General features: G+C 37.0%; 2 protein-coding genes across 7 annotated transcripts; one reads left to right on the top strand and one right to left on the bottom strand.

The window, feature by feature from the left end:
* Window positions 1–564: 564 nt before the first annotated feature.
* yeats4 (YEATS domain containing 4) lies at window positions 565–3,349 on the bottom strand. Its single transcript, XM_081363631.1, has 7 exons — window positions 3,115–3,349; window positions 2,905–3,024; window positions 2,736–2,802; window positions 2,535–2,629; window positions 1,208–1,297; window positions 1,041–1,128; window positions 565–906 (listed from the first exon to the last, which is right to left on the bottom strand). The coding sequence occupies exons 1-7, from the start codon at window positions 3,163–3,165 to the stop codon at window positions 737–739; spliced, it is 681 nt and encodes a 226-aa protein (XP_081219757.1). The 5' UTR covers window positions 3,166–3,349; the 3' UTR covers window positions 565–736.
* A 609-nt stretch (window positions 3,350–3,958) lies between these two features.
* cpsf6 (cleavage and polyadenylation specific factor 6) lies at window positions 3,959–26,047 on the top strand. Of its 6 annotated transcripts, none has more exons than XR_014030053.1 (11): window positions 3,959–4,068; window positions 4,849–5,058; window positions 8,227–8,330; window positions 13,509–13,654; window positions 13,779–13,949; window positions 15,165–15,654; window positions 16,518–16,622; window positions 17,183–17,298; window positions 18,160–18,313; window positions 18,794–19,093; window positions 19,200–20,504. XR_014030053.1 is itself a non-coding variant. In XM_081363611.1 (11 exons), the coding sequence occupies exons 1-10, from the start codon at window positions 4,009–4,011 to the stop codon at window positions 18,981–18,983; spliced, it is 1,746 nt and encodes a 581-aa protein (XP_081219737.1). In that variant the 5' UTR covers window positions 3,959–4,008; the 3' UTR covers window positions 18,984–18,995; window positions 25,646–26,047. The 6 variants fall into 6 exon arrangements, 4 of the variants coding, with proteins under 4 accessions (XP_081219737.1, XP_081219738.1, XP_081219739.1 ...); XM_081363611.1 differs by lacking the exon at window positions 19,200–20,504 and adding an exon at window positions 25,646–26,047 and having other exon boundaries at window positions 18,794–18,995; XM_081363612.1 differs by having other exon boundaries at window positions 18,794–18,995; window positions 19,200–20,922.
* The last annotated feature ends 1,458 nt before the right edge of the window (window positions 26,048–27,505 follow it).

The following is a 27,505-nucleotide window of genomic DNA, read 5'->3' on the forward strand; positions in this document are numbered from 1 at the left end:
TATGTGTAATATACTATAAGTCTTGTCCTTAATATTTTCCCTTTAAATATCATACAATGATCAAATCTCAGAATACTATAAAAAGTGGTTGGCAATTGCTGTATGGTCGTGCTTTAGCAGCCTCTAGTGGAAGCACAACAGCAGTTTTTTCCTCTTTTAAACATCCCATGGGCTGCACCCAAAAACACACACTTCACTACTATATAGATTCCTTACTCATGGGATAGTAAAGTGTCCATCACATGCGCACTTCATAATCTCTGCGGAAGTAGTAGGTCATCCGGGTATTTTACTTTTTGCCTACTCTTTTATGAGTACTGTGAATTCAGACATACTCTTTTTCACCTGAGAAGTATGCAATTTCAGATGCAGACAATTTGCTTTTAGACGCAGCCATTGAGTTTTTTCTTCTTGCCACAGTCACCTTGGTCTTGTTCATTGTGGGTTTGAGTGATGATGTTGTGTAAAGCTGCTTGAAACGATGTGCATTTAAAAAAAGCACTATTAAAATATAATTGACAACGTATTGTTATATCATACTCAAAACTGGATGGTAAGCCCGACTCGTAAAAAAAACAAAGTTTTATTCATATAAAAAAGAGCTGGGCAAGAAAATTGAACAACAGTTGTTCACTACTAAATATACTGTCAAACTTTGAACCAGAAAACGAAATTGATCAGTCCCACAAATGCATAACAAATCCCACAGCGCTGAAGGCTGCTGAGCGTAACATCCTCAGTGATCTTTCATCTGGTCCTCCTCCTCCAGTCTGCGTATCTCTCCCTTCAGGAAGTTGATGTTTTCTCTGGAGGCTTTCAGTCGCTCCTTCAGCTCTGCGATCTCCAGGCTGGTCTTCTTCTTTGACGCTTCCACTTTTTCTCGTGTTCGTATTTCCAGCTCTGCAACTGCAACACGGGACACTGAATGTTTAGTTCACGTGATCAGAACAGTCTAATTTACAGTATGTTCATAGTTTTATTATTTTGGCGCATTCACAGGGCGGTTCAGAAGGAGCTGTAAAGGTAAGTGAAGCACTCACACTCGGTCTCGTGTTTGTAAGCTCCTAACGTCAGCTGTCTGGTGGTGTTCAGAAGTTGCTGCATCATGGCTGTTGGGTCTTGAAATATCTGCAAAAACACAGGTTTTAGGCTTTATGATTGTATTAATACTATAAAGTCATGTTGTATGCTCTGATCAAATTCGCACCATCTCGTCATAGAACTCGGACACAACAGTCTTCTTTGGCATGGCGCTGGAGTCTGACTGGAACAGCTTCAGCAGATGATACAGGGTGACCTGAAGAAAAAACACCACAACATCAAACCTTTGCTTTGTATATTCATTTAATACGAAGGTACAGTAATGAAGGGGGTCCAGTAGAAATGTTTAAAGGAACACTCCACCGTTTTTTGAAATAGGGCTTATCTTTCCTACATTTAGATAGGTGGGCAAATGCATTTTTGTCTCAGTGCATGCATTGTTTTAGTTTGACAGGGTCGGCGCTAGCTTAGCTTAGCATAATGAATGGAATCCTTTGTTGCCAGCTAGCATGTCCTGAGTAAAAGTGATAAAAAAAAAAAAAAACTAATTACTTCTTGTGGCCTGCGTATTCACAACAAGTACAAATAGCGATGCAAATTAACACTAGGCGATTTCCTAGGCAGTTATTGACTTGGGACTATATTAGGGGGAAGCACAGGCGAAGCACTGCTACTTGGGCGCAGAAATATCACGCCCAAGTAGCAGTGCTTCGCCTGTGCTTCCCCCTAATATAGTCCTTAATATATAAGTCAATATCAGCCTAGGAAATTGCCTAGTGTTAATCTGCATCCCTATTTGTACTTGTTGTGAATACGCAGGCCACAAGAAGTAATTAGGTGGTTTTTTTTTATTTTTTATATCACTTTTACTCAGGACATGCTAGCTGGCAACAAAGGATTCCATTCATTATGCTAAGCTAAGCTAGCGCTGACCCTGTCAAACTAAAACAATGCATGCACTGAGACAAAAATGCATTTGCCCACCTATCTAAATGTAGGAAAGAAGGTGATTAAGCCCTATTTAAAAAAACGGTGGAGTGTTCCTTTAAATTAAAACTTTTGGTAACACTTTATTTTACAGTGTATTTTACATGTAGTTACTATAGTAATACAGTCAATCATGCATAGTTACATGCAACTAACCCTTAACTTAAATTATATAGTACGTACATAGTTAATTTCTATTACTTGGTACTTAATTGTATAATTACACTGTAACAAGGACACCTTAAAATAAAGTGTAACCATTTTTTTAAATAAATAAATACAAATAATATGAATGAATTAAAAAGTAAATAGTTTGATTAAAATAAATAAATAATTATTGATTTATTAAAATAAGTAAATAAAAGTTAATTAAAATAAATACAGCTTAATATATATATATATATATATATATATATATATATATATATATATTATTATTATTTATTAATTACATTTTATTCCCATCCTCAAGACACAGAGGGAAAAAGTCATATAATGCCATTTACCGGTCTCTCATTTGGATCGATGAAGAAGATCTTTATGATGATCTCAAACTCTCCCCATCCAGTCTCTGTAATCTCATACGGAGGCTTCGTAACCACTGAAATAAAATAAAGACTATTTGATCAGCTATGTGTGTTAATTAAGCCATGAAATGTGATATTGATATTGTACTATAATGCAGTAAGATCAACTGAATAGCACACCTCTTAAAGGATTCCCATAACTTTCGTGCAGCTTAAACTGTATTTTTTTTACATAAGCAGACATATCCTGGGGGAATATCAAGGGGGAAAGAAAAATAACACTTTGTTAGTGAAGTTTACCATTTATATACAGCACTTAAAATGCCTACAAAAAGATATGAGTGTCAACCTCATTTCTGTAAGGCTTCACATAAACTGTCCACTGATGAGTGTGACCATCGTCTTCTCTTTTCTTGCCAAAATATCGTGCAACGTTTCCAAACACGATGGGTTTCACGATAGTGACTCCCTGAGAATAAAGTCATTATGGTAAATACATAAATCACCTGTTATTGTAAATGAACACCAATGGCATTAGCCGTGTGATAGCTTTACCTACCTTTACCCGTCCCCCCGAATCTGGACCAAATTCAGCCATCCTCTTAAACATAGTATACAGAGAGGAACGTGTTTATTCGTATTGGCTTCTATGAAATGGGTACAGTTATGAAATGAACTAAATTACTGTATTGAAATGCCATTAAGCACAATATAAATGCTCTACAATGAAGAAAGACACTGTGTATGTAGCGCTCTTTTGATTGCGTTTACGACAAGAACAGAAGTTTTTAGACAAAATTTCAAAATAAGAGTCCTAACAAATGTTCACTATTGACTTGCATGTGACTTTTTTTATCCCACTATTTTGACTTTTTAAGTCAGGATTGCGAGAAAAAATAAAAAAAAAATCAGAATTGCGAGTTTATATCTCGAAATTCTGACTTTTTTCCCCCCAGAACTATAAACTGAAGTCCAAATCGCGAAATATAAACTCGCAATTCTGAAAATAATAATAATTGTGCGATATAAGCGCACAAATTGCAAAAAATAAATAAATAAAAATAATAAAATAAAATCTGAACTGTGAGATTAAAAGTCGGATTACTTGTTTTCCCAATTTTTCAAGAAAAGTTTCAATAATAGCTATATCAAATGGTTTTTAGACAGAGCAGAGGGCCATATTAATAATATTGAAAGGGAATATCATTTGTTAATTTTGAAATGTCTATTGTTAAATTTATACACAGTTTTATACACTAAGAACCACAAATACAGATACTTTAAAGTGAATCTCAATAGCAAAAGAGCGTGAGGGTTAAGAGAAAAAAACTCAAAACTTTATTTTGAAATTGTGTATCGCTCGTCAGACTCTTCTTTTTTCCGCGTGCTTCTGACTTCACGAATAGACGTCTCTTCTTCACGCGAGGACCGAGGAGGAGGAGGGAAACAGAAAATGGCGGACGGTGTTGACCACATCGATATTTACGCTGATGTAGAAGAGGAATTTAATCAGGTTGGTTTACTTTAAACATGCATATTAGCTTAATAATATATCTCTTACGTGTTGCACATAAAGATTAAAGAGAGCTCCATAGTAACATGCAGCTCTCTGAGGAATTACGGCGTCTGCTAACTCTAGCAGGTGACGATAGCTAACGAGCCGCGTTTGTGTATACGCTAATATAGAGGTTAAAATGGTTATATATCTTATTTGTTGTTGTTTACCGAAATAGTGCGTGTTCTATGTTAGTATGCATTTGGAACGCGTGTTTGTGGCGCGAAACGAACTCTGCGTCTCGTGCGTTTATTGTTTGTGGTCTCGTGCAAACATAGCAGGCCTAGCGCGAGGCATAATATCGCGTCAACTGGGCAGATTAGCAGTTATGATCAATAAATACTACCTCAAACATGTTCACGTTGTATCTAACACTCAAATGAAGTTGGTTGTTGCAGGTTTTATTTTCCCACGGACCGGGCATTTTAATAAAATGCAAATTGAATTTGGAAGCAGGGAATCAGATTGATCACGATATTTATTTTATTTACAAGTATTTGCTTTTAAGGTTCCATTATTGTGTGCTTTAAATAATGTTATATGCACTTATGCGTTTTTCATAAAGGGGTCGTATTTTAAACATTTTATTATTTTATTACTTTTATTTAAATTTCGATTCTCTTTATTGATATTACCCATAATACTGTAATTTATGCTTGATTTCTTACAATGTTGGTCAGAATTTGCTCATGGTTGAGTTTGTCATATTTCTGAAATGTATGCCATTCCCTTATACAGGAATCAGATTATCCTGCCCATGAGCAGATTGACCTGTATGATGATGTCATCTCGCCATCTGCCAACAACGGGGACGCACCTGAGGACCGAGATTACCTGGATAACCTTCCTGCACCCGGAGGCAATGAGGGCTCCAAAGGAGCTCCCCCTAACGTCGTCTACACCTACACTGGAAAAAGAATCGCTCTGTACATCGGCAACCTCACATGGGTTCGTCTTGTACCTCTTCATTTACTAAATATCTTGACATAATGATCATTGGCATCTCCACAATGTTTTGCTCACAGAATCTATATACACTACTGGTCAAAAGTTTGAAATAAGTTTTTACATGCGGTTAAAAAGTATGTTAATGCTCAACAAAGCTGCATTTATTTGATCAATATACATTAAAAACAGTAATATTGTGGAATATTTTTTTTTACAAGTTAAGAGAAATATTTTCTATTTGAATATTTTATAAAAGCAAATTTATTCCTGTGATCTAAGCTGAATTTTCAGGATCATTACTCCGGTCTTCAGTGTCACATGATCCTTCAGAAATCATTCTAATATGATGATTTGATGCTCAAGAATTTTTTCCTATCGATGTTAAAGGGATACTCCACTTTTTTTGGAAATAGGCTCATTTTACAACTCCCCGAGAGTTAAAGTTCAGTTTTGACGTTTTCGAATCCATTCAGCCGATCTCCGGGTCTGGCTGTACCACTTTTAGCATAGCTTAGCATAGATCATTGAATCGGACAGGACCATTAGCATCTCTCTCAAAAAAATGACCAAAGAGTTTCGATATTTTTCCTATTTAAAGGGATAGTTCACTTTGAAATAAAATGTTGGTATGTTTTAGCTTACCTCAAGGGCATCCAAGATGTAGGTGTCTTTTTTTTCCGCAGTAGTTTCAATTTTTATATTTTTAGGTCAAACCGTTCTTGTCTGTCAGTCAAATTAAACAGTTCCCCATCGTAAGTACACATTGATGGCCTAAGACACGAAACGAGCGGTTTGTGTGAGAAAACGAACAGTATTTATATCGTTGTTACCTCTTGAACACAGCCGCGTCCAAGTGATCTGAGGGCGCGGGTGGGTATAGATATATATACACTAGATGTCGCCTTGGCTACGGTTTTGTTCCAATGAACTGCAGTAGCCAAGGCGACATCTAGTTTCTTGATTATTACGCAGGAATGAGAGTATAGTTCCTAGCCATATCAGCCTAGAAAATCGCAACTTTACATTTTCCGTCGGTCTTAGTCGGCCACTGTCCTGCACAGTTTAGCTCCAACCCTGATCAAACACACCTGAGCAAGCTAATCCATGTCTTCAGGATCACTAGAAACTCACAGCTAGGTGTGTTTGATCAGGGTTGGAGCTAAACTGTGCAGGACAGTGTCCCTCCAGGACCGAGTTTGAGAAACCCTGCTTTATAGGATAAAGCCAGACACATCAAAATAGAATCATCATGACTAACATGTCAAACTCTATCAGTATGATTGGTTAAATTGTTTAAAGCAAGCCCCCCCCCCCCCTTTCATTACCCTTTGTTAGTGACATTATCAAAATATCAAAAACATTGTAAGGGGTTAATACTCCAGTCAATCATTTCACAATACAGTCAAAGAACATTGAGACCTTTTTCAAAGTTCCATCTGACCAAGGTTACATTGAGTCAAACGTTTGTTAGAAGGTTAGATCATATCGAAAGTTCGTCTGATGGCTACATCCTAAATAAAAGGAAGTAAGAATTATTTTGTTTTATTGATATATCTGGAATGGAAAGTTAGTCACCATCAGACATGAAAATGGGAAGCGTGATAAAAGTTTATCTTAAGTTTAAAATCTAAAGTCAGATTTCCATGGTTAGTAACATAATTAATCTTATCTATAAAAAATCCACTGCAAAAGTTTGAAATAAGTTTTTATATGCTGTTAAAAAGTATGTTAATGCTCAACAAAGATGCATTTATTTGATCAAAATACATTAAAAACAGTAATATTGAGGAATAATTTTTTACAATCTAAGAGAAATATCAGGATCATTACTAGTCTTCTGTGTCACTAGGCCTGTCGCGATAGTCGATAAGTCGATTAATCGCACGATAAAAAAAAATGAGCTCGATAATTTTTCCGGCCGCGATAATTCCATTTGCATGCTTGTTTGTTTTCCTCGTCTCTCTCTCTCTACCAAAGAGACTGGATGACCACTCTCGCTCGGTTCTTTAGCGTATAGGAGGAGTGAACCCTCTTGTTGTCAGTTGCATGGTCTTTGTGTGAGAAGGCGGCGCCGCGGCGCTCAGTCACATGGTCTTTGTATGGGAAAGCGCCGGCGGGAGTGTTTGCGGCTACTGCCGGGAGAGAGAGAAGACGCTAGTTGTGAGTTGCGACAGCGAGCCCGATCACATGAAAATGCGTATCTATACCACGAATGTTATTTCTCGTGCCATTTATACGCCAAAAATAGTTTTTGCGTGCATATGATACGCTCTTTATGGCGTGTAATACGCACGCACTCCTCACCCCTAATCCTAACCAAGTATTTTCAGTGCGTAGCATGCACGCAATAAAGTGCGTCTCCGTCTTCCCGACAGTACACAATCACTTGACAAAGTAACAGGAGGACAAAGTAACAGGAGTAACAGTGCAAAATTGTGCGATATGGCTTGTTGAGGCTTTTTTTTATTTGTTTACAAAGGTCCTAACTGTCAGTTTTGCCTGTTATGGAATGTATCACTATTTAATAATGTCTAAAGCCTAATGTTTAATATTTTTTGAAGTGCAATTTTGTTTCATTTTATTTATTAACAGACATTTATTTTGTTAACAGACACTAAGAGTCCATTGCTTTCATTGTTTTTGGTTGTTTTGTTCATTTTTTGGGATATTTAAAATGTTTTCCGTTTTCAATGTTTAATATTCTTTAGAAATAAAAGTTTATAGATCGTTGAAAAGGTGTACCTGCATTATTATGCCATTATAATTATATGAAATGAAAATGGTCTCAGAACGACAATATTATCGTTTATCGCGATAATTTCTTGGACTATTTATCGTCCAGCAAAATTTGTTATCGTGACAGGCCTATGTGTCACATGATCCTTCAGATATCATTCTAATGCTGATTTGATGATCAATACATTTTTCTTATCAATGTTAAAAACAGTTGTGCTACTTCATATATTTGTGGAAACCATGATATATATATCACAAAGTAGTGCATCCTCATAATTAAAATATTTTCCACATTTTGATGGTTTATTCAAACTTGTAGGGTCATTAACAACAAATATCATCACTTTTGCCCATTACTCTGTCTATAATGTATAAATAAATAATATTATTTTCCAGTGTTCAGATTGTGACGTTGTGCTTTCCTCTTTACAGTGGACCACTGATGAAGATTTGACAGATGCGATTCGCTCCATAGGCATCAATGATGTGCTGGAGATAAAGTTTTTTGAGAATAGAGCAAATGGCCAGTCAAAGGGGTAAGTCAAGTCTGTTTCGTCAACACGTCACTGCCTAGGTTAGTTCATGTACAAATCAGCCCTGTTTGGGCTTTCGACTGCTATGCCACTTGTAGGGAGTCGCTAGAGGCAGGGTTCGTACGGGTGCTTGAAATCCTTGAAAGTGCTTGAATTTTGATGTTGTGTTTTCAAGGTTTGAAAAGTGCTTGAATTTTGGATAAAATGCTTGAAAATGCTTGAATTTGTAACGGTATTTCTTTCACAAGAAATATCTTTCTGACGAAATAGTTCTTTATTAAATGGAGAAATGTTTTTTAGCCCTTCAGAATCAGATACAGATTGATTTGCTTTACGCTGGCCAGAGCAAAAGTAGGCGGAGTTTTCATTTTGATTTCCGCGGTTGTTTGGATGCACCGTTTTTATTGGCCACGCAGCGGCAACAGTTGAACTATTTTAAACTTTGACCGCGGCGTGCGCGCGAACTCGCTGGGCTCCACTATGCTCCGCGGTCCACGTCCTGTCTGAAAGGGCCATTAGTGACTGAGAGTACTTGGTGTGATAATGTAATGTAAGTATTGCATGTCCGTTATGTCACGTTCATTTGTGGAATATGCAGTGAACATTGCCAAAATTACAGAACTGTAACGTGCAAATTAACCTGCAAACGTTAGCCCAGTGCATAACAACAGTCGTTGATTGCTGAACTGAAATCAGTCAGTGTCATAAGAAGTATACTGTTACTGTAAGGTTTAGGATGGCCCTATGCAATATTTACACTGCTCTATTCCAGTAAATGTATTCGCTAACATTATGTCTTGGTCCAAGACATCTTGGCAATGAAATACATTTATCAGGCAGGTGCCTGTGCACTAGGGCTGGGTATCGATTCAGATGTTACAATTCGATTCGATTTGATTCTCGATTCGATTTTCGATTTCGATTCGACTCAATGAATATATATTTAATACAAATCCTATATTTATATTAAAAAGTTTACAAGTGGTTAATTAATAAAAAGAAATTAAGAGCTACAAACCTGTATATTAAACTCTTTTTATTTTAGGTACACTTGGGTACATTAAAACAAACAAATTGATAACAATCCTCACATAAACCCATAAAAAAAAAACTTGCCCTTCCTGTCTAACAGGTAGGACATATACAGAAAATGAATAAAGTTATCAAACAGTCTGCGTTGCATTAATTATAAATTATATATAGACTAATCCTTATTAAAGTTACAAAAGTTCCTTAGTCAAGAGCAGTGAGTGTTTTTCTCTGTTCCCTTTGTTCTTTGATTAACTTTAGCGACAGATATAATTAGTGGCTACTGTGTACTGTCCCTTTAAGACCAGCCGCTGCTGTCAGAGACGCGGATCTCACACGCGCCTCATTCTCTCACGAGTCACAACTCTTCACGTTCATCATAAGACTACTCTTATGTTATGAAGATACTCGACAAAAAGACATTTTGGCATAATTGTGTGTTATTGTTTGTTCAAGCGCGAAAGAGAACTCTATTCTGGGCTGTCTTGTGCGCACGCACGATATCAGCGCAAGTCTTTCTATGCGTCACAGTCAGGACATTCACAGGCAGCGAGCTCTTTTTTGTCTTGTCACGCATGAATGGTTTAAAAACATTTGCATGAATAAGAGCGGGATAAAACAAACATAAAATCTCTATAAAATAAAAGCTATAAAATGGAGTTTGCAAGCCTATGAACAGTGGAGGAAAACTAATACCGGCTTTTGGGTAATAGATAAATAAATATGGAAAAAAATCGATTCGTGGCGTTTGAGAATAGATTTTGAATCGACCACATTTTAAAAAACGATTAATCGAAAAATCTATTTTTTTGCCCAGCCCTACTGTGCACTCAGTTATTGTTCAAACCTTGTCTATATCAAGAATGTGTCCCAAAACGGGAAGGCCTGTCAAATATTTCTGTTCAAATCCTGTCTTCATATTTGAAATTAATTCAGTTTTACAGCCTATAAATCACATTATCTGGTAAGCAATATTTGGACATTAATATAATGAAAAGTATATTATTCATGTGCTTTAGGCTATATACTTAGTGATACATTTTGAAGAATAAAACTTGTGATTGGCTTAAATATTAGGGCTGCACAATATATCGAAATATTGCAAATGTATATATTACAATATGCATAATTACAATATGCAACGGCTTGCAATTACTGGGGTCATGAACAAAAGACAAAGAAAATCACTCACTGCTTTTGGCTGAATAGGCTAACTTTTGTAGCTTTAATAAGAATCAGTATATTTAATTCATGCAGTGAAAACTAAATTCTCACTTCTCTCTTCTCACAAAAAGAATGTGAAACACGTATGTGTACCGTAGGTTATATCATTTTAAAGATAATTTAAGTTAATTTGACACACTTTAAGCATTATCGTATCGCATATTGAATATCGCATTATTTAAAGGGATAGTTCACTTTGAAATTAAATTTTGGTATGTTTTAGCTTACCTCAAGGGCATCCAAGATGTAGGTGTCTTTTTTTCCGCAGTAGTTTCAATTTTGATATTTTTAGTTCAAACCGTTCTTGTCTGACAGTCATTTGATGCAGGTCTATGGATACTTTCTCAAAGAGCATGCACAGAGTCCAAATTAAAACAATTCCCCATCGTCCAAATTAAACAATTCCCCATCGTAAGTACACATTGATGGCCTAAGACACGAAACGAGCGGTTTGTGTGAGAAAACGAACAGTATTTATATCGTTTTGACCTCTTATACACAGCACACGTCCAAGTGATCTGAGGGCGCGAGCGCATCCTGCTGTGTGACGTGTGCGCAGACTGGTGCATAGATATATACACTAGATGTCGCATTGTCTATGGCAGATCATTGGAACGAATGTCTTTAAGGCAACATCTAGTGTATATATGTCTATACTGCGCCCTCAGATCAGATCACTTGGACGTGGCTGTGTAAAACGATATAAATACTGTTCGTTTTCTCACACAAACCGCTCGTTTCGTGTCTTAGGCCATCAATGTGTACTTACGATGGGGAATTGTTTAATTTGGACGATGGGGAATTGTTTTAATTTGGACTCTGTGCATGCTCTTTGAGAAAGTATCCATAGACCTGCATCAAATGACTGAGAGACAAGAACGGTTTGACCTAAAAATATCAAAATTGAAACTACTGTGGAAAAAAAGACACCTACATCTTGGATGCCCTTGAGGTAAGCTAAAACATACCAAAATTTAATTTCAAAGTGAACTATCCCTTAAATGAGTTATCGCATATCTCATTTTTCTTCAATATCGTGCAGCCCTCTGCTATTATGAAACATTTGGCTGTTTATCTCTTTTGATGTGATAAAAGCACTAAATCATAATTTTAACTATGTATTGGTATGTAATTTACGGTAGTGTAAGGCGCTGGAAAAAGCTTTAAAAAGGACCTGGAAAGTGCTTGAATTTGACCTTGGAAAAAGTGTACGAAACCTATAGAGGATTTGATAACTGGATGAGCTAATTAGGCCTACAAAAAAAAAAAGTTTGGTTCCTGTTGGTTGTCAGTTGAGGTCATGGGTCGGTAGGGATTTTTTTTTTTTTCTTAGTGGCAGCAAGAGATAGGTAGGAAATTATTATAATATTTTTAATTTTACTTTACAGTAGCGATGGATACTCTATTTTTTCATAACATAGCCTACCTATACTACATGTACATGTACCTATACAACCTTGTGTGTCCCAGCATGTTACACACACACGCGCTGACACGCGTTTCATCTATACCTTTAATTGTATTAACCTCAATACAAACGGGGGAAACACGGGTCTAAACACGGGTTTAAAACAATCACATGCAAACGTAAAAATATATGCATATTTTTAGGAACACATCTACAAAAATCTGCCTGTATTTCAAGTTGATAAAATAATTTAAAATCCACATCAGTTCATTTGTGCCCACGCGCCACGCCCTCCCAGGACCTATAACGTTACCTAGGCTACTTTCACCTTTAAAAATTCCTCATAACCGCGCGCGCGATCTGCTTGCAGTCATTGAGATGGATGCTGAGGAGTTGAAGAAAAGAACAGCTAGGGGAGATTGTAAAGTTGTCGACAATACGTCATCAAAAGTCAAGTCCAGTGTGTGGGAGAAATTTGGAGTTATCTGAAGAAAATATTGTGAAAGGCATATATTGTTTTCGTGTTGGATAGCCGCAAATGTGGAACTTCATCGCTGAGGAAGCACGCAGAAACTGTGGTAACAAAGCATTTCTATCGAACAGTATTTTTCACATTTAACACTAAGCATGTGTGGTGTGCAGGGCGTGTTTGAACCCAAAATGTATGTAGTTTAGACGAAATTGCGTGGCAGATATAGCGTTGTAGCCGCGTCTGTTCGACTGGTAAAATGTGATAAGGCTAGTCAGTTTTGTGGTAACGTAGCCATGTTCTTCATGTACCGGCCGTTTGACAGCTTCGGCTGAAGTTGTCCTTGTGTTATTTGTCCTGTAATAAGTTCTGTATGACCTGGCAATAAACATTTTTGTAAGTGTGTCTATAATGTGATAGTCTAAACTGATTTTATTTCGGGTGCGGGTCGGGTGGTCGGTTCTATTTTAAGGTGGTCGGGTGCGGATTTTAATTAGTGCTGCTGTCGGATAACGGGTCGGATGCGGTTTTAAGCACTGCGGGCACGGGCGGGTGCGGGTTTACACAATCGGACCCGTGCAGGACTCTGTCTTGCATCACAAGAGTGCTATACAAAAACGGTGCTGTACAAAAACGTAAATTATAGTTCGCCTCAAAAAAATTTGTGTATTTAGTTAATTTGTATTATTTCTTCCCCAAGCTCATAAAACAAATTTGGGTCGCACATAAATTGACAGGGTCGGTCGGAAACTGGAACCAAACAAATTTTTTTTTTAGGCCTTAGAAAGAGCTCAAAGTGCCCAACTGAATGTTTTTGGGCAGACTGTCTGAAGATGAAGAGGCAAACAGCTGTGTATGAGGTCACTGGTCAAAAACAGTATAAAAATGAGTTATGTGTGTAATCGTTAGTTGTTCTGCTGGCATCTCTGCTTTGTTGTCTCCATCAATAGTCTAAGCTTTGGCATCTGGAGCTCTGTGACTTGATCGATTTCCTGCAAAGAGATTATTTTCTCCACTTAGATTAGTTTCTCATCCGCTCTGTGCTCAACAGGTTTGCGCTGGTCTGCGTGGGTTCAGATTCCTCGTCCAGGAAGCTGATGGATCTGCTGTCTAAACGGGAGCTGCACGGACAAAACCCGATCGTCACTCCTTGCAACAAACAGTCGCTCAGCCAGTTTGAGATGCAGTCACGAAAAAGTGAGACCATAATTCGCAGATGATTCGACAGTTTCCATTTGCTCAAACTTATTGATTGAACATGATCACTGTTGTGTGTTTGTGTGTGCTATAATTCTTTTAAAATCAGTTTTTGTCCACCCAGGCACACAGTCAGGGCAGATGTCAGGAGAGGGCAAGGCTGGGCCTCCAGGAGGAGGTCGCAGTGGCTTCCCTCTCGGCAGGGGTCGAGGGCGCTTCCCGGGCCAACCTGGCCCCGGTGGAGACCGCTTCCCTGGCCCAGTTGGACCTGGTGGACCTCCGCCACACTTTCCAGGTACAAATCTCTAAATTAGGGTCTTAAAATGAGGTTTGTGAGAGAAATGCAAGTGGTTTGTAAGTTGATGAAATGCTAATAATTGACCTTATGACTTAACCATGCCCACTGCTTTTCAAGTGTGGAGACTTCTCTCTATGTTTATCAAACATAATGACAACGTAAAATGATGTATCACTATGCAATCTTTTGTGCAAAATCAAGGACAAACTTTTGTATCAGGTTTTGTTGAAACTCTAAATGTAAACTAGAAGACAAGAAAATGGTGAAATCACAAGGAGAAAAGTTGGACAGTTGACCTCATAAACATTGATATTAACAGATATCTTTGCAGATGCAGTCGGGGTAAAGAATGTGCTTTTCTGAAAATAGTTAATTTGGTTGCATTGTCTCAATTATTACTTATCAGAGCTCTTGAAACTGGAGTCCATTCAGCATGCTTCTGTTTTTCAAATAAAATTAAATAATCCACACATAAGATGAAATCAACAAATGCACAAAATCTTGGATGAAGATTTTATTATACAGATGTTCACCCTAACTGTAGATGGAGATTGAAATAAACCAAATTCTCCTCAAATTCCAAGTAATTTCCTAAATTGGATCTAGTGTTAATGAAAACTGCCTAAATGCACACGCTTTATTCGCATAGTATTTTTACTTAATGGAGAAAAGTGGAATTTAAAAATGATTTGATCCACCAATTACTGGCTGATTTCAGGAAAGCGCCATGGCATCTCAGTGCAGCGATTTGGTTGGCTATTTAGGATGTCAGTAATTTATCTGTCGTACGGTCAATCAATCATAAAAATAACCAACAATCAAAATAAAGCACTTGCTAAAAATGTTTAATAGGAAATTAAATAATTTCAAAATAAAATTTAAAAAGCATGTCATTTGATGTCAATGTCATTTGAACAATGTCCGAGAACCGTGAACATGCAAATGTGGTGTTGAATCATGAAAATATTAACTTTAAAATCTCAGGGAGAATATATATTTTAGACGGTTACCTCTGATAACAGATCACTCTAAATTGTAATGTGGACTCATGCATTTTCTGTAAAGCTGCTTTGAAGTGATGTGTATTGTGAAAAGCGCTATACAAATAAATGTGAATTGAATTTTAGTTCAAAGGGGTTTCCCTGCCTCACATTCCTTATGCAGTCTTTCCTCAAAATGCACGTTGTTAATGAAATTTTCCCTTTTTTACAGGTATGCAAGGACCACCGCGTCCTCCCTCTGGCCCACCTGGGCCTCCGGGACCCCCAGGCCCCCCTCCACCTGGACAAGGTCTACCGCCGCCTCTCGGTGGACCTCCTCACAGAGGAGACCGCCCTCCACCTCCCGTCATTTTTCCTGGTCAGTTTGGTCAGCCTCCAATGGGTCCGATGCCTCCTGGCCCGCCCCCACCAGGATACGGGCCTCCCCCAGGCCCCCCACCACCTCAACAAGGTCCGCCCCCTCCCGGACCCTTCCCACCCCGTCCACCTGGGCCCTTAGGACCCCCGCTTGGCCTCGCACCTCCACCTCACATGCAAGGACCTCCACCTGGAGGTCCACCACCAGCTCCTCACGTCAACCCAGCCTTTTTCCCTCCACCTGGAAACAACAACATGCCACCGTCCGACGGCAGGGGTCCTCCACCCGGCGACCCCTACGGCCGCCCTCCTCCTTATGACCGAGACTACGGCCCGGGTGGCAGGTAATAAACGCCTCACCTTCACTGTACTGTAATGAGATCTCAGGTCTTATTGGTGGAAACTGAATTGTCCTATTTGTTGTTGACTATATACTAGGGCTGCACAATTTAATTTAATTATAATTTATCTGTATATAAAAATTGCTATATCTATAAAAAACATTTGCAATAGTGATTTAAAATGAGTTTTTTTGTTGTTGCTGTTTTTGTTGTTGTTGTTTTGTTTTGTTAAGCTGCGGGTTTGTTGTGCTTGTTTGTAGGGCTGCACAATTTTGGCCTGAAATTGAGATTATCATTGTAACTATAACAATAATAAGAATACTTCTATATGATGACTATTTTAATATTTAGTAATTAAATATTAAATTTAAAATGTTATTGAAATAATTACGTTGTAACATTAAAATATTAAAAAATGTGGTTACACTTTTTTTTTTTACAGTGTCCTTTTTTACGTTACATGTACTTACCATTGTAACAACAGTAAATTATGCATAATTACATGCAACTAACCCTCAACCAAACCCTAATCCTAGCCTATAGTAAGTACATGTTAATTAAAATTACTCAGTACTTAAGTATATAATTACACCTTAAAATAGTGTAACCAACATGTTTTTAATGCACAACTGTAAAAATTACAATTCAAATATTTATTGTGTGCAAAGCTGCTAGTGTAAAAACACTGCCAAGTTAAATCGCACTAAGCGATATATTGCAAAATGGGTTTTATTCAAGTTAATCGTGCAGCCCTACTGCATACTACCTACTACATACTCCAGAATTGGGCAATGTTGGTATAAAAGAAAAAAATGAAATGTATAGCCTCAAACTGACAATGAATCTCCTCTCTGGCCTTTCTTCAGTAACTTCAGACCCCCTGTAGTATGTGGCTTTGAGCCCTGGATAAACGAGGGGTTGGTTGATGTGAAAAACTCTGGCCAGCACTTGCACAATACAAGTGATCAAGGGTTAGTGATGTAACCGTCCGCTGAGACCAGGATCCCGAAATGGGACCTTCGTTTCAGGCTTGAGTGTTGAGTGTGCAGCATTTCTGCAGTGATTTTTCAACTAGTGATGCACCGAAACACAGAAAACTAAATCCAAATATAAAGTTACAGTAATTGACCTTTATGCTGTTCAGGGTCTCGTGTTTTCAGGTGATAAATGAGTCCTAGTAAAAGTTCTTCGGCAACATTTTAAATATTGTTAATTTTTGGTTTTGGTAAAATGCATCCTCAGTTTATCCATATTGTGTGCACAAAATAGATGCTTACACTATCAAAACATTTTCAATCAATTATTTTGGCCCGCCGAAACCAAAAATATATTTTTTCTTACTGTTTCAGCTGAATATATTTGGTTGCCGAAATTTTGGTGCATCGCTAATTTTAACGTGATGCAATGCAATATGATTCAGCCTTAACAGCACTGCTGCACTTTGTGTGAATTTGGCCCTCGGTGCATTTGTTTTATTCTGACTTATGCTTTTAGTTTGCGTATTTTAATGCAACTGCTTTTTCTCTTGTAGGGACATGGATGCGTCTCGCACTCCTCTGAGCGAAGCAGAGTTCGAGGAGATCATGAATCGTAACCGAGCAATCTCCAGTAGTGCTATCTCAAGGGCTGTGTCGGATGCGAGCGCAGGTGCGAACGTGGTTTAGTTTGTTTTGTTTTGTATGGTGGTAGTTAAATTGTCTTGTTTTGCAGCTAAGTTATATGAAATAAATCCTAGTATTTTTAGCAATTTCAAAGCCACATGTGATCAAGTTGTTTACTAGGTGCCGCTTGTCATTTCAAGATTCACACGTGGTAATTTATTGAAAGGTTAAAAAAACCTTCCTTGTCATCATGCCTTTTCCAATAACTGTTAAACAAACAGGACTGCACTGTTTTTAATGTTAATATCCAACGTTTTTATTTAGGAATATGGCTGATGTATTTAATGCATCACCTGAATGTATTTTTGTATTGTCCAGTTTAAATCTTAAAGTCCCCCTGTAGTCAATAATAGTATCCCTTAAAACTCATCAAAATGACATAAGTAAACTTTTTTCCCTTAATTTCTTCATGCCTTAAAATAGCTTGAATATAACTCTACACCACCCTTGCCTCATTTAGTATATGCGGTTCTATGATTATGCAAATTAGCCCCGCCTCTACTCACTCAGCTCAGAGATCCACACATTGATAATCACACGTTGACCTGATTGGTTACAAGTTTGTGACGTCAGAAACACCAGCGATTTCAAACCGTGTTTTTGAGACTCTCTTTGGTTCACTGCAGTTTTAAGGAGAAAATACTCAGCAATGGTGTCGACTTATGAATTTCCACATGGTTTGTCTTAAAGCATATTAAAAACACCACATAGACATAAAAAACATTAGTAGCTTGATTTTCACCACAGGGGGACTTTAAATGTTTGTTAATTGTATGACTTTAGTTATTCACCCTGTTCTCACCATTAACATGGCATTAAAAAAATGCTAAATATAATAATTTTGCAGCTGATTACGGCAGTGCGATAGAGACTCTGGTGACGGCCATCTCTCTAATCAAGCAGTCGAAGGTTTCCGCTGATGACCGCTGTAAGGTTCTCATCAGCTCACTGCAGGATTGCTTGCATGGAATTGAATCCAAATCCTATGGATCTGTGTCGAGGTAAATATCTTGTGGATCTGCATGCGATTTTTGTTTTTGTTGTGGAGGATGATTCATTTTTGCATGATCTTTCGTCTAAGTGAAATGTGTTTTAAGACCACTTTTTGCTGATGTAGCCAGCGCCACAAGGGCAAGTAAAAATCAGGGATGGGAACCAAATAAGAATTGAATGAGCATTCTCAGTTCAATTTTGAAAGTTGCGCAGCCCTAGTAAAATCAACCAATAATAACATGTTATTTTTCATAATCTTATCAAATCCAGTTGGAAAAATACAGTCAAGCCCTGTTTTTGTCTGTTGAATTAAATTACTTCATGCATTTTCAGTTTGCCTCAATGCATTAAATTAGTGCATGAATTGTTTCCATTTGCATTAATTCAGTGCATGGATTTTAAATTTGCATACATGAAATAATTGAATGCATTGCAGCTAAAGTATTTCATGTGGTTTCATATTCTCTTTAATGCTTTTCACCCTTTAGCAGACGGGAAAGGTCCAGGGAGAGGGACCACAGTCGCTCTCGTGAAAAGAACCGTCGGCACAAGTCTCGCAGCCGAGACCGGCACGAGGACTATTACCGGGAGCGCAGCCGAGAGAGAGACCGCCATCGCGAGCGAGACCGTGACCGCGAGAGAGACCGAGAACGTGAAAGGGAATATCGCCACCGTTAGTTGGAGAGGAAGGTGTGTATCCTGTTTGTTTCTTTGTCTGTCTTTCTCCTCTTTTCCTTCAGGATTCAGATGTACTTGCATCTTATCCTGCAGAGTCTGGGATATCACAGGTAGGTGATCGGAAAAGGTGAGCCTTTGATCCTACAATGTGACAAAGTACTGTAATTTTCCCTACGGCTAATCTATTTTTTTTTCTCTTTTATTTTATGGATGTAGCATGATCCGAGTACTCTGATCCTTTAAATATGTGTACCGGTCATGAAGCCATTTATTGTACAATATCAGCTCCAGAAACTATAAACTGTCCAGCACTGTTATAGAAAAAAAGCAATTGTGTTGTGCACAATCCAGTTTGTCTTTGGGGGGATTTTATGTGTATTTAAATGTTTAAAAAAAACAAGACAATGCCTTTCATAAATATTGCACTTTAGTATCTGTCCATTTTAGCTTGAGATTTGCTGCAAGTTTAAAGACTATGCCAATTTTGTCAAGGTCAAACAGAAAGCTACCTTTATCATACTTTGCCTAAATGACTAATTGTTTGACACAAAAATTCAGGGTGTATTGCATGTCTTTAGGGTTGCAATTCTGAAATATAAATTCCACCTGTAATTATAAATGTGAGAGAAATTTGGTTGTAGTTGAATGAGAGAAAATGAATGTTTGTATTTCACATTGAAACATTCACTCATTTCAGTGAATGAGCAAAATCATGTTTCTCAGGTTGTGCATTGACATTCCTGTAGGCAGATTTGATATTGACATAATGCTTTTTCTAGTGTTTAGTTCCACATTGAACTGAATGTTGTGAAAAACAAATGAAGTCAAATTGATCTGCTTTGGCATTTAAATATACGTTTGCTGTAGTCTTATGTCAGGTTGAGTTGTGGCCATATCAAATTTTTTCATGTTGTGCCTTATGAATGAAGTATTTAGTCTTGAACATCTGTACAGTATAATTTCAGAAAAGCATTCTGAATGTCTTCTGTCAGAGCAAGTTAAATGTCTTTTACTGTGAAGGGTATTTCAGACGTCACTGTGCGTCTTAGTATTATTCCTGCAAGGTTTAAAGTCATATTTGCAGGGTTTTAGTAGTAAAGTTTTTCCATCTTAAAAGTTAATTTATCTGAATTTGACTTTTCTCAGCTGACATCAATTCGTTATTCATTTATTTTCCATGTTTGTTAATGTTACACCTCAGATAATTCAGATGTAGCAGTTCTTCACCATTTACACTTAACTCACTCAAGCATTTGTTTTAACTGTAAAATAAAACTACAGATCTGCAATGTCAGAATGCAAATAATACAAAGTATGCCTTGCATATTAATATATATCCCTTATAGTGCTTTTATGAATGGAGAAGAACTGCTATAACTTTTCCAAAGTGAACATTTTAACGTTTTTATTTTATTTTTATTTTTGTTCTATCGGTAAACATACTCATGTTTGTAATGATTTACGATTGCTTTTATTTAATATGCAACCAGTATTTAATAAATATTTTCACAGTCAGTATTTAAATTTATGTAGCATGTCCTCAGTTCAAACCCTGTTGGTCTTAGTTAAATTTCTGACTGAGACACATTACTGTCACTGTCTCACTTGTGGCCTGTTGCTTCATAGCACTGTGTGACTGTTTCCTACAGGCTACATTTTGTACTGTATGTAAATGCTGAGGACACCATAATATCATGTGTGATCCATTGTGAGTGACCTCACATACATTTGATTTTAGATGCATAGACATTATCATAACTGTCCATAGACAAACTTATGAAACTAAAACTCATTTTTAGCAAATAGATTGCAATCATTGTAAATGCATAAACTTAAGCACAATTACTTTGTCAATTGTTTCATGTAATTCTGGCAAGAAAAACTTGAACCAAATTGTTGTTCTGGCCTCCTAGCCAAAAAAAATCTGAAATTGCCAATTAATCGGGTGGTCTTTTTTTTTTTTTTTTTTTTTTTTTTTTCTGTATTATCAACTGTTAACTTTAATGTACAGTCTATAATTGCAGCAACACTAATCAGGGAAAGACTATTGGGTTCCAAAGCCATTAGCTGCAGAATTTACCTTGCACTTTTAATACATGCTGTTTCTCTTATGCCGGGTTCAGACTACATAATGTCAGCCTGATTTTGGTGCGATCCTTTTGACGTAGGGTGCTGTGGTGGTTCGTAAACGGCAATGGCCGTCGAGACGTGAAAAACAATCTTTTTATCTTGTTTAGTCTCATCATAGACGACAACCGACATCGTGTCCAAAAGACTAGGGCTACCAGGACGGATGATACCTAGCGAATGATAGCAGGGGCACTTTAATGTTGGAATTAGCATTAAAGGGATAGTTCTCCCAAAAATAAATATTCTGTCATTTACTCGCCTTCCTGTTGTTCCAAACCTGTATGAGTTTCTTTTTTCTGTTGAACACAAAATATATTTTGATTTTTTATTTTTATTTTTTATTTTTTTTGACACGATATTTTGATATTTTTCCAGTCATCAAAGTAAATGGCTGCCTTCAACTGTCTGATTACCAACATTCTTCAAAATATCTTTTGTATTAAACCGAAGAAAGAAACTCATACAGCTTTGGAACAACATGAAGGTCCAGGTCCGAGTAAATGCCAGAATATTTATTTTTGGGTGAACTATCCCTTTAAGATAACATGCCGCTTCACCAGTGTTTACGCTCTTGTTTCCGGAAGTCATTTGATAGTTCCGCCTTCTAAATGACGTCATGTACGTCGTTAAATGTGGCAAGCGATGATTGGTTGAGACGTAGTCTGACATGTTTCTTGTCCACGACAGAAGAATTTAGGAGTTAAAATCACAATCTGACACAGTGACTGTCATAACAGACAAAAATATTGTGTAGTCTGAACCCGACATTAAAGACAGCATTTTGGATCGGGTGAGATTGAGTAAAGAGTAAAGCATTTGCTCCGTGCGTACAGCCCAGTTACATTGGGTTTATTGGGATATTTGGATGTAGTGTCCATATGTATGGGGTTAATCTGCGGAAATGACTGTTTTCCAAGGTTGTTTGTGTAGGTTTTTCTCAAGTAATGGTCCTGACATATTGAACGGTTTAATCCCCACCCCCTTTTCCTCTGTTCAGTATTGTGCTTTATAAGATTCTGTCACAGGATTGGACAAACTTATGTTTTTGTGGTAGTTACAGGTTGTACTAATAATTGTCATTCCAAACCAACTAAACTGTGATATCCTTAATTCAGTGTGAGAGGTTTCATGTGTTAATGTCTAAAGTAAAAGTAATATTTTTGACATTTCTGTAGTAAAATGGGCTGAGCCCTATGAATATGGCTATAGTAAGACACAGGCTAATGTTTTAATAAGAAATCACATCTTCAGTGCGTTTTATTTCATGTCCATTTCTCTTGTGACTAACAGATGCTCAAAAGAATAATTCGTTTCTGAATTATTTGTCCAACCCTGTGTACTGTAACTCCAGTGTCCACCGAATCACTAGAATCAAGCTTGTCATTCATTTGCCTTTTTTTGTTTTGTTTTTTTGATCAACTCCTAGAAACTTAGCTTCTAGGTCACATTATGCATAAACTCAATGGTAGAAAACTATAAATGATCATTGCATCTTAAAAATAAAATGCATTTTGCATCGAGGGTAATCACAATTGAAATGTGGATTTGATGCTTATTCTCAGAGGTGCAGTGGACACTGTATATTTTATGTGCTTCACAAAAAATTGTTCTCTATGGGGGCAATAATAAGATTTTTCCTGTTGTAGCAAAAATACAGAACTCATTTAATTTAGTTTATTTGTAATTGACTAGTTAACTGCTCTAAAGAAACTTAAATGATTGGATGACCATTTGAAGGAAAAAAAAAATCAGTAAAAGGCTAAATAAAATGTAGTATCTTTTAAGTAGTTAACCATGTGTAGAGTCGTTAAATCATCATTACCCATGACTGAAGGATTGTTTTGGTGACTTTAAATTTGAATGTTCTGTTTTACTCCTTTTTAGATGTGAAAATATTCAACTAGAAATAGATATGAAGTGTAAAAAATTAGCACTAATGACCTGGATCACTTCTGCTTATAGAATTATAATTTACCTGTGAACTTGATTTTGTGCAACAAGCCAAAAAAAAAAAACTCAATTACTATGAGTTAACGTTGTTTAAAGCCATAAGAGGTCATACATGTTTTACACCCAGTGAGACAAACCAATCAGCCAATATAAAGTCAAATCAGTATCATAATGCAGGAATTATGCAATGCATATTGTTTAACTTCTAGCTTATGCAATTCAACTGAATAAAGTGAATGCATGTTTTTGTTTTAAGTCATATTCAAATTTTTAATTGTCCTTTTATCCTTATCTTATCTTGTTTAATCTCCATTAAAGGAGCTAAAATGTGCCCTAAAATGCAAAATACTTGGAAAATCTGCTGTCGACAATACAGATGCTGATTTGTGTGAATGTGGTGTTAGATTGATTTGTCTCAGTGGGACTAAAAGCCATATATTTTCATGTGACTTTAATACATATTTTGACAACTGGTTAACTCTTATGAATTACAGTTTTGATGTGAGGTTTATAATTTTCATGAAAGAATGAAAGTTGACTAAGTAACCAGAGTGAAAGTGAAGTATTTGCTCAGTTGTCGTGTTGAGTACATGTTTCATAGTTGTGCATGCCAATGTCTATGCTTTTGTGTCATCTTTTCACACTGTACTGATGCACTGATTCCAGGGGCTTGTCTTAAATAGTGCTGTATGTTTTTAGCATTTCCAGTTATCACTGACTACATTTACATGTGCACCAGTAATGTGATATTTTCCAATAATCAGAGTAACTCTAATTATTAGTGAATACTAATTATTCACTTAAAGGAGAACTCCGGTCAATTTTAACATTGAGCTCATTTTTTTGTACATTTGGAGTGCTGTCAATACAGAGAACAACGTCAAAAATCGGTGTTGCCTACACCGAGTTATTCTATTTTTACATTCCTGTTTACATCCTGTTTTTCGGTTGAAGTCCAAAGTAGTCGATTGCCGAGTTCACGCGCGTGATCATAGGTAACTAAACCTATGCGCGTGAACTCGGCAATCGACTACTTTGGACTTCAACCGAAAAACAGGATGTAAACAGGTATTTGCGCTGGCTTAAATAACATCATTTTTATACATATCTTTCACATCTACTGCAGTCAGATCCACTCGTGTTCACTCAGAAGGAATCACTCACATTTTCTGTGCACTTGTAATGACACATCAAGGATGTTAAGAGCCTAAAAGCAGGTTTAGTACTTGCCCTATTGAAGTCAACAGGGTGCAAATTTTAAAAATAGAATAACTCGGTGTAGGCAACACCGATTTTTGTCGTTGTTTTCTGTATTGACAGCACTCCAAATGTACAAAAAAAATTAGTTCAATGTTAAAATTGACCGGAGTTCTCCTTTAACCACAAATAATAAACTCACATAAAGTAGGCTTGTTACTGGCCAAGCTCTTCCAGCGCGATTTGTTCGCCAGTTCATTTTTTCCTGGTGATGCGCCTCAAACGCCTCCATTTCGATGTTTTTGACCGTCAATATACTGCATTATAGGGATGCCCCCTAATAGTCGACGAGAAGAGGCTTAGTCGACCAAATTTTAATTAAAGCGTAACTCTCGCCAAAATGCAACCTAGGGTCTTTTTGTGAATCTACCCGAGACAAACTTTCATGTAAAAGCATAATTAGAATGGAAACGCCTCTTAAGATTGACCGTATGTTCGTTTTCGGTCAAATTGCCTTTTGAATGGGAGTGCTAGGGGGCCGGAAACAACATCAGCTTCAGTGAGTTGTTCAAAACCTTTCTTTTTAGTAAACTCTGTGTACACAAACAATGTTCTCAATGCTGGAGTTCATGTGTAGAGCCCCTGGTGATAATTCGAGCAAATTTTCATGTTGTGTCGAGCCTTTTTAGTGTTTTAAAAATAGCGATTTTGATGCTATCACAGTCGTGCCCCAAGCACTCCCAATCAAAAGACAATTTGACCGAAAACGAAAATACGGTCAATCTTAAAAGTGGCGTTTCCATCCTAATTATGCTTTTACTCGAAAGTTTGCCTCGGGTAGATTCACAAAAAGACTTTAGGTTGCATTTTGGCGAGAGTTACGCTTTAACATTTAAGTTTCTTCAGGACCCAAATATGAACATGCACACTTTGATCAAACTGGAATAGATGTGATTTAAAGTGTTTACATGCCTTTTTATTGCTATTTAAAATCATTATCCACCATATTTTACTATGATTATAGTTGCTACGGTTATTAGCTTAATTTGCCTAAATTTTAATCGCAATATTGCCTAAATCTCATTGTGTTCACATTGAGGGTGCATGTGAACGTAGTCACTGTGTTAATATACTTTTGTACCTAATTCTGTGCTGATGTGAAACTAAATTATTACATTTAAGTATTACCCTATATTGCTATAATCAGTATGAAACAAATTGCCCCTTAGGCCGATGCTGTTATAAAATTGATTTAATGTTTGCATGCCTGTGTATGTCTGGGACGGTCTGAGCGTGTGTAGATGTAGAGGGGGAAAAACATCTGTGTGTGTTTCTGGGTTCTGTGCCCCAAAACAAACTGCCACCTTCGTTTTGACACCTTTCAGCTGAACGCAAGAGGAGGAGGAGAGACGTCAGGAGCAACGTGGATTCATCCGACAGCATCCCGCATCGCAGAGCGCTGGACTCCGGACACGAGGAGAGTTCTGTCAAATATTATACACTCACTCTTAATTCCCAACAGCTCTTTTATTTTTTACTTTTATTTGGAAGTAGCTGTGTGCTAAAGTCAGTTCAGCTTTTGACAAATTATTTGCCTGCTCATTCGAAACACAGAACAACTTTCCGACTGCTATAATGTTGTAAATTGTCAGTTAGCTAGATTTGTTTTTATAGGAACTTTTTTTTCATGTTTCTTCCCCCCTTTCCCCTCGTCCATATAATGTTTGTAAGTGTCTTTTGCCTTGATTATTAAATAGAATCTGTGTTGTAATAAAGTGTGTACTGGGGTTGTTGCTTGTTCATAATTTAGGTTTATACTTGCCATTTGGGTCAATCTCCATTTTAGCCAATTGTTTCTTTCTATAAATGCTGTGCCATTGTGCCTTTTTCCAGTTTTACCCAATTTCAAGAGTTTCCATGCAGTGGTCTCAGTGTTTAAAGAGGTGAAGGGGAAGTTTTTGGGTAGATTTATCATTATTCATGTTCATATTCCAAATTATTTGCCAATTCATGTAGGGTTTTATCTTTCCATGAAACTTTTCAGTGGTTTTCTTGATTGTAATTGGAATTACACAATTCAAATATGTGAAATGCTCCTAATTTTTGTAGTCAATTTATTTTTTAGAACAAAAATCACTAAATATTAATACAAAATACTCAGCATTTGTAATGTATCTGACACGTGTACATTTCTTTATGCATATATCTTATGTTCATGTGTGTGTATATACAGGCCATATTGTAATTTGTCCTTTATTACTGTTTGATTCTGCTAATTTAAAATTTCAACGAAATTTATGCAAATTGACTAATGCGTTGTATGGATTTATCTTAATTTCTCAACTTGTCTGTCCCTTGTAAAAAGGTTAGTTTTTAGATCAATTGTCTCACTTCACTTACGGCAATGTTTGCCAGTGATGTAATGAGCAGTGTCGGCAACTAGTCTGTCAAATGACCATCACTGCTTACTGTAAATATGCAAGTACTTTATTTTGAAACTTTGAATGCATAAATAGACTTGAGAGATGCACTTGGACTATGAGGTGTTTGTCACACTGACCGCTGTGTGTGCATTGGTCAGGTTTCATCTTTTGAACAACAGAATATAAGATTCATGTGAACACAATTACTCCCTTGTGGCCTGTGTTTTTAATGGTTTTTCCAATGCAACTAGTGCGTTCAATGCTAGTTTCTAGTGGTTTTTTGCAACTGAATACTCTGGGGGTGAAGTGGATGAACGACTACATTGTGGGTTCCTGTTCCCTGGACTGAATCATCTGGACTGAGAGGTAAGTCAATTTTGCCTTGTATATATCTTATTGAAGTTGATACGGCTGTGTTTTTGTTGACCCAAGCATTACAGCTCTTTCAATGGACGTTTTGTTGTAGTATTGCTAGTTATGCAAGTATACATTGCATTTATGCTTAACTATATTCAGGACCTTCTGTTGATGGCCTCATCTTTGATGCATTTTCATTGTTCATAGACATTTGAGGTGGTTCAGTCCACGTATTATTAAATTCGTGATTTAATATGGGCTACCTGATTTCAAAATATTTTTGCCAATCAATAAATTTTTCCCACACTAGATTTGTCTTTTTTTCTTGTCTTGTATGTGTTTTCTGTTTCTAGTGCTTTGGGAATAAAAAGTCCCGGAGAGGCAGAATAATTCAAATGCTTTTAATGGTAACTTTGTTCCTTGAAGTTTAAATTGGACTACTAGAATACTGTAGATCCTGCTTTT

This window comes from Scardinius erythrophthalmus (genome assembly GCF_964197995.2).
Source record: "Scardinius erythrophthalmus genome assembly, chromosome: 4".
In the NCBI taxonomy this organism is placed as follows: Eukaryota; Metazoa; Chordata; class Actinopteri; order Cypriniformes; family Leuciscidae; genus Scardinius; species Scardinius erythrophthalmus.

What these genes read in the sequence shown, in the direction of transcription:
- yeats4 (XM_081363631.1), bottom strand. Translation starts at nt 3,165, where the DNA reads ATGTTTAAGAGGATGGCTGAATTTGGTCCAGATTCGGGGGGACGGGTA. An exon ending in TGAAGCCTTACAGAAATGAG is followed by an intron (nt 2,803 to 2,904) that starts GTTGACACTCAT and finishes ATATTCCCCCAG; the next exon opens with GATATGTCTGCTTATGTAAA. An exon ending in TCGATCCAAATGAGAGACCG is followed by an intron (nt 1,298 to 2,534) that starts GTAAATGGCATT and finishes TTTTTTCTTCAG; the next exon opens with GTCACCCTGTATCATCTGCT.
- cpsf6 (XM_081363611.1), top strand. Translation starts at nt 4,009, where the DNA reads ATGGCGGACGGTGTTGACCACATCGATATTTACGCTGATGTAGAAGAG. An exon ending in TAGAAGAGGAATTTAATCAG is followed by an intron (nt 4,069 to 4,848) that starts GTTGGTTTACTT and finishes TCCCTTATACAG; the next exon opens with GAATCAGATTATCCTGCCCA. An exon ending in TGTGTCGGATGCGAGCGCAG is followed by an intron (nt 17,299 to 18,159) that starts GTGCGAACGTGG and finishes ATAATTTTGCAG; the next exon opens with CTGATTACGGCAGTGCGATA.